This window comes from Oncorhynchus clarkii, chromosome 29 (assembly GCF_045791955.1).
Source record: "Oncorhynchus clarkii lewisi isolate Uvic-CL-2024 chromosome 29, UVic_Ocla_1.0, whole genome shotgun sequence".
Lineage (NCBI taxonomy): Eukaryota > Metazoa > Chordata > Actinopteri > Salmoniformes > Salmonidae > Oncorhynchus > Oncorhynchus clarkii.
The window spans coordinates 19,486,777-19,492,680 of NC_092175.1; the positions used below are offsets into that span (position 1 = coordinate 19,486,777).

Below are 5,904 nucleotides of genomic sequence, written 5' to 3' on the forward strand. Positions count from 1 at the left end.
CGTCGGCTCTGCCGTTGCCCACCTCCTTCCTTGTTCTGCCCACTATACTTAATTTGCTCCCATTGAAAACGACAGCGATGAACTATCTTGGGTTAGTTATAACTATATTTGCAATTATGCTGCCCTCTCCTGGTTCCCTCTGAACCTCAGTCAAAACAAAAGTACTGGTGATATTATGGCATTGATCATTCATTGCCATAATTTGGCACCCACAGTAGATTGGTCCAAAATTAAACAGAATAATCAGCGCGAATGCAAGGGTAAAAGCTTGATCCCACATTGAGCAGAAAGGCTATACTTTTGACACCATCGATGGAAAAAAAAACTATACTTCCCCCTGCTGTTCATTTGTAGATTGTCGTCTGTATTGCGTCGGGCATTTCATTAATTTTCTTTCAATGACGAATGGATGGAAAGCAGGATGTGAGTTCATACTCACTCAATAGAGGCATACATTGCATATCAGACAATCAAAAATATTTTAATACATTTGACAGGTAGCAAGCACACTGAGCAACTTCTGGATCAACCAGTTCCGCAAACAGGTGTCTCTCGAAAAGGTAGAAAACATTCACTGAAGTTATCAAAAATGATTATCAGATCATAAAAGTACAATAAATATAAATAGCATACTTCTAAAACTTAAATTAAGAGTTTGGGACAGACTTCACAACAAATTAATCACGGACACATTAGGACTACAGTATAATTTGATCTACAGAAATCTATACAGAAGCAGTACTTCAGATAAACAAAGAATAAATTAGAAATATGTTCCTTAACAAAGGAGAACTGGCTGCATACCTCATCAATGCAGACAGAAATTTGATTCCATTCAAATACATTGTGAAGCTTTGATTAGTATTCTATTCTATTAGAATTACGTACAAATATTAGTAATTCAGTAAGATTTTATCAGCAGGTATAATGCATTATTACTTGTTATGAGCATTAATAGGCCCTTACAATGTTATATTATCAACTCATAAGATATGTCTTCTGAAAGTGTTATCCGTAATTCTATATCAATGGCACTATAGACGGTTACTTCGGAGGGCAGTGCAGTATGGTGACACTACGGTCAGCCACGGCGAATGCAGGCAGCAGCGGGCCACTGAAGGCGTGTCTGACAGAGTGCAACACGGCACTGGAGTCTGGGTCATAAAATACCAGGGTCTGACTGGGCCAGTCCAGGAGCAGCCCTAGACTCTTGGGCTTGTGGATCACGTGCAGGGGTGTGTTCTTCCCCGCATGGCAGAAGGAGAAGTCCCCATCATATTTGGAGAGCACCCAGGACTGGCCATTGTAGCCCAGGCGGGAGTTGTTGCCCGAGCCCTTACGCCCCATACTGGTGTAGCATACCCCCACCTTGAAGGCCCCGCTTTCACCCACGTCCATCACCCAGCTGTGGGTGCCGGAGGAGATTGACAGGGTGCCCAGCGCATTGGGCCAGCTGTCGAAGCGCGCCGGGTCGTAGGGCGGAGACTGGCGTGACCTCTTAGGCAGGAAGGTCAGAGTGCAAAGGTCTTCTGAGAGAGACAGTAGGGAGCTGACGGTGCGCTCGTCAAATGTCAGATGTGCTGAACCATAAGCTAAAGGGGCGAGGGAAGAGAATAATGTATTGTTATTCATCCTCAATTAAGCACTTGTGCTGTGTTAATAACATTGTAATAGTGTCTGAACAACTGGCAACAATGCATAACTGCAACTATTTGGAACAACTGTACCCTGAACGAATCAAGGTTGTCCTGACCTGTATCATGGAGATATGGATAAAAGCTGTAGTACTAGTTACCAATTGGCCCCAGCAGTATGGCGCTGGCCCACAGGCCCCTCATGAGTTTGCTGTCACTGCAACCTGCATTCAGGTTGAGCCGGTCTGTGTCACAGGGTTCACCCACCCCCTCTGCATCCTCAACCCTGATCGCCACACACAAGAGAGAGCTCATGTGAATCTGGCTAATGAACAACTTCACCGGCAGGATTGCTTCAGTGGGTGAACTATTTAACTATGTATTCTTACTACTTGCAAAAAATACTAAAAATGGATTAAACATTTTTTTTTTTTACCTGTCAGCTATTTCTTGGCCAGAGGTCTGAAAACACAGGACACAGAGTCAACAATCATTTCTGAGAATGAAATTGATCTTAATTACATCATCATCAGCATCATCAGAATTATCAGGGTTATTGCTAGGGTTAGGGCTGAGCCAGGTTCTGGACATGAAGTTAGGGTTAGGGCTGAGCCAGGGTCTGGACATGAAGTTAGGGTTAGGGCTGAGCCAGGGTGTAAACATGAAGTTAGGGTTAGGGCTGAGCCAGGGTCTGGACATGAAGTTAGGGTTAGGGCTGAGCCAGGGTCTGGACATGAAGTTAGGGTTAGGGCTGAGCCAGGGTCTGGACATGAAGTTAGGGTTAGGGCTGAGCCAGGGTCTGGACATGAAGTTAGGGTTAGGGCTGAGCCAGGGTCTGGACATGAAGTTAGGGTTAGGGCTGAGCCAGGGTCTGGACATGAAGTTAGGGTTAGGGCTGAGCCAGGGTCTGGACATGAAGTTAGGATTAGGGCTGAGCCAGGGTCTGGACATGAAGTTAGGGTTAGGGCTGAGCCAGGGTCTGGACATGAAGTTAGGGTTAGGGCTGAGCCAGGGTCTGGACATGAAGTTAGGGTTAGGGCTGAGCCAGGGTGTGGACATGAAGTTAGGGTTAGGGCTGAGCCAGGGTGTGGACATGAAGTTAGGGTTAGGGCTGAGCCAGGGTGTGGACATGAAGTTAGGGTTAGGGCTGAGCCAGGGTCTGGACATGAAGTTAGGGTTAGGGCTGAGCCAGGGTGTGGACATGAAGTTAGGGTTAGGGCTGAGCCAGGGTCTGGACATGAAGTTAGGGTTAGGGCTGAGCCAGGGTGTGGACATGAAGTTAGGGTTAGGGCTGAGCCAGGGTCTGGACATGAAGTTAGGGTTAGGGATGAGCCAGAGTGTGGACATGAAGTTAGGGTTAGGGATGAGCCAGGGTGTAAACATGAAGTTAGGGTTAGGGCTGAGCCAGGGTCTGGACATGAAGTTAGGGTTAGGGCTGAGCCAGGGTGTGGACATGAAGTTAGGGTTAGGGCTGAGCCAGGGTCTGGACATGAAGTTAGGGTTAGGGATGAGCCAGGGTGTGGACATGAAGTTAGGGTTAGGGCTGAGCCAGGGTCTGGACATGAAGTTAGGGTTAGGGATGAGCCAGGGTGTAAACATGAAGTTAGGGTTAGGGATGAGCCAGGGTGTAAACATGAAGTTAGGGTTAGGGATGAGCCAGGGTGTGGACATGAAGTTAGGGTTAGGGCTGAGCCAGGGTCTGGACATGAAGTTAGGGTTAGGGATGAGCCAGGGTGTAAACATGAAGTTAGGGTTAGGGATGAGCCAGGGTGTGGACATGAAGTTAGGGTTAGGGTTGAGCCAGGGTCTGGACATGAAGTTAGGGTTAGGGTTGAGCCAAGGTGTGGACATGAAGTTAGGGTTAGGGATGAGCCAGGGTGTGGACATGAAGTTAGGGTTAGGGCTGAGCCAGGGTGTGGACATGAAGTTAGGGTTAGGGTTGAGCCAGGGTGTGGACATGAAGTTAGGGTTAGGGTTGAGCCAGGGTCTGGACATGAAGTTAGGGTTAGGGATGAGCCAGGGTGTGGACATGAAGTTAGGGTTAGGGTTGAGCCAGGGTGTGGACATGAAGTTAGGGTTAGGGATGAGCCAGGGTGTAAACATGAAGTTAGGGTTAGGGATGAGCCAGGGTGTGGACATGAAGTTAGGGTTAGGGTTGAGCCAGGGTGTGGACATGAAGTTAGGGTTAGGGTTGAGCCAGGGTGTGGACATGAAGTTAGGGTTAGGGATGAGCCAGGGTGTAAACATGAAGTTAGAGTTATGGTTAATCATCATCATCATCATCGTCATTTGCACCATCCCATTCAGTCTTGTTCGACCCTCTCCCTATTCATTCTTCTTCTTTCCACCACTGTATTCTCCAACTTCCCGTCCTCTGTCCCACCCTGTGCCCATCATCTTTCCCCTACTCACCGCCAGCTGTATGTCCGGTGTGTTTGTGAGAGTGTGCACCAGGCGTGTGCGTGTCTGTGTGAGCATAGCTAGGGCCTGGCCCCAGTGGGCTCTCTGAGTGAGTAGGCACTGCTCCACCCTCTCCTCCTCCCTCTGCACGGCTTCTAGCAGCCGCTGCTCCTCCTCCTCCACCGCCTCCCTCACCACACTGACCTGTGCCACCACTCGCTCCCGAGCCCCGCTCGCCTCCACCTGCATGGACACATGGCAGAGGGGGCAGAAGTCACAGCAAAAAGACATATGATGGAATCCATTACACATCTGTGTGTAGAGCTTGTGATTCCAAGGCTGTGTGGAGTGAGAGCACATAAGGGACTGAGTGTGTGTCACAGAGCCTGTGTGCTCACCTGCAGTGCCCGCTCTTTGGCAGTCAGAGTCTTGTTGATAAAGTGCTCGATGCGCAGGGCCTGCAGCTGCATTTTCTCACACACGTCAACCAGGTGGTTCTGTTCAGGACAACACTCACACAGTGACTGGCATGAAGAAGAGCAGTGTTGGACTTGAAAACCACAGAGTTGATCAGGTACAGTTTCAAAGGCAGGGGCACTATCCTGACAGGCCTATTCCTGTAGTGTCGAACTGCCATCACCAACAAACATGTCATTGTGTATCCTGAAATAATAATAACTTGGAAGAGCACTGATGACAATTTATTTTATTTTACTTATTTAAAAAAAAAAATGTTTTTTTTTTTTTATGGACACTATTTATGTAAAGGCTTCCCGTATCTTCCCAACAGCTTGAAATTCCTGTCTCCTCACATTCCATGAGACATCAACAGGGGAAACTCCTCAGTGTGGTGTCGAAAAAGTGTGGCACACCCTACACACCCACCAGGCATGTGAACACACACTTTCCTAACCCAAACCAGCTGGCCCTTTGTACTGTAGTACCCCAGGTGACCAAAGGTAAACTCAGTTTGCCTGGTCAATTCTAACTCCTAACTGTAGGTCAACAATCTCCTGGCCCCAAGCCCCATTCACTGTGACAAAGGTCCATATGACACACAAGCAGCTTGTAACTGCTCAAATATGAGACTATATTCTAATATAGTGCTATACAAGCTGCTATACAAGAGATAATTTCCTTTCAGGAAAAGTCGGGGCACTCACCCTGACTGCTGTCACTCTGTTGGCCAGGGCTGTCACCGTGTGTCCCTGGCAGGATCCCACTATGGTGCAGTGCGAGCATATGAGTTTCTGCTCGGAGCAGCAGAACCAGTCCAGGTCTGATTCATGTTCCACGCAAAGTTCCGATTCACCGGAGAATATACCCGATTCTGAGTCGGAGGAGGTCACCGCAGCCTTTCCAGACAACCCGGAGTCCTCTTTAGCTGATCGAATTTCATTCCGGAGTACATTCAACGCGGATAAAATGGGCTGTTGTAAATCCATATTCAAGTTTCTCGAACTTTCTGTAACTTCTACTTCAGTGTCTCGGTCGTCCTGTAAAGAGCACCCAGGTGTTGAATGACATGATCCTGGCTCCGCGCTCATGTTACGTAAAATAGTCTACAAGAGTAATAGCAATAGAACGTAGCAGGTGGCTTAAGTATCACTATCTACCGCACCTATAACACAGGTGTATCAAGGTATGAACACGGAAGTAACACCGACACTAAAGGTCAGAGCTGAAAAGCAAGTTTAGCAACAAGGCCATTTCAATTATAAGGTTTTTGGTTCCCGTGTACTTGTTATAGCCTACCATTGTTTTGACCTCCTTTGCCTGTAAGATGACACAGTGTTTCCATATTGTCATTTGACCTCATAACATCCTCAACCATCAATGACTCTCTCTTGTCTAAGTTTAGACTAAATGT

At 47.6% G+C, this 5,904-nt stretch overlaps 1 protein-coding gene across 2 annotated transcripts; it reads right to left on the reverse strand.

Moving 5' to 3' along the window:
• Positions 1-471: 471 nt before the first annotated feature.
• Positions 472-5,637, reverse strand: LOC139388556 (B box and SPRY domain-containing protein-like). 2 transcript variants are annotated; one of them, XM_071135287.1, is made up of 6 exons: positions 5,198-5,637; positions 4,433-4,531; positions 4,239-4,277; positions 2,071-2,096; positions 1,796-1,920; positions 472-1,592 (listed from the first exon to the last, which is right to left on the reverse strand). In XM_071135287.1, the coding sequence occupies exons 1-6, from the start codon at positions 5,579-5,581 to the stop codon at positions 1,045-1,047; spliced, it is 1,221 nt and encodes a 406-aa protein (XP_070991388.1). In that variant the 5' UTR covers positions 5,582-5,637; the 3' UTR covers positions 472-1,044. The 2 variants fall into 2 exon arrangements, with proteins under 2 accessions (XP_070991388.1, XP_070991387.1); XM_071135286.1 differs by having other exon boundaries at positions 4,047-4,277.
• Between the last annotated feature and the right edge of the window lie 267 nt (positions 5,638-5,904).

What these genes read in the sequence shown, in the direction of transcription:
- LOC139388556 (XM_071135286.1), bottom strand. Translation starts at nt 5,581, where the DNA reads ATGAGCGCGGAGCCAGGATCATGTCATTCAACACCTGGGTGCTCTTTA. An exon ending in CACCGGACATACAGCTGGCG is followed by an intron (nt 2,097 to 4,046) that starts GTGAGTAGGGGA and finishes CTGTGTTTTCAG; the next exon opens with ACCTCTGGCCAAGAAATAGC. An exon ending in CATACTGCTGGGGCCAATTG is followed by an intron (nt 1,593 to 1,795) that starts GTAACTAGTACT and finishes TCGCCCCTTTAG; the next exon opens with CTTATGGTTCAGCACATCTG.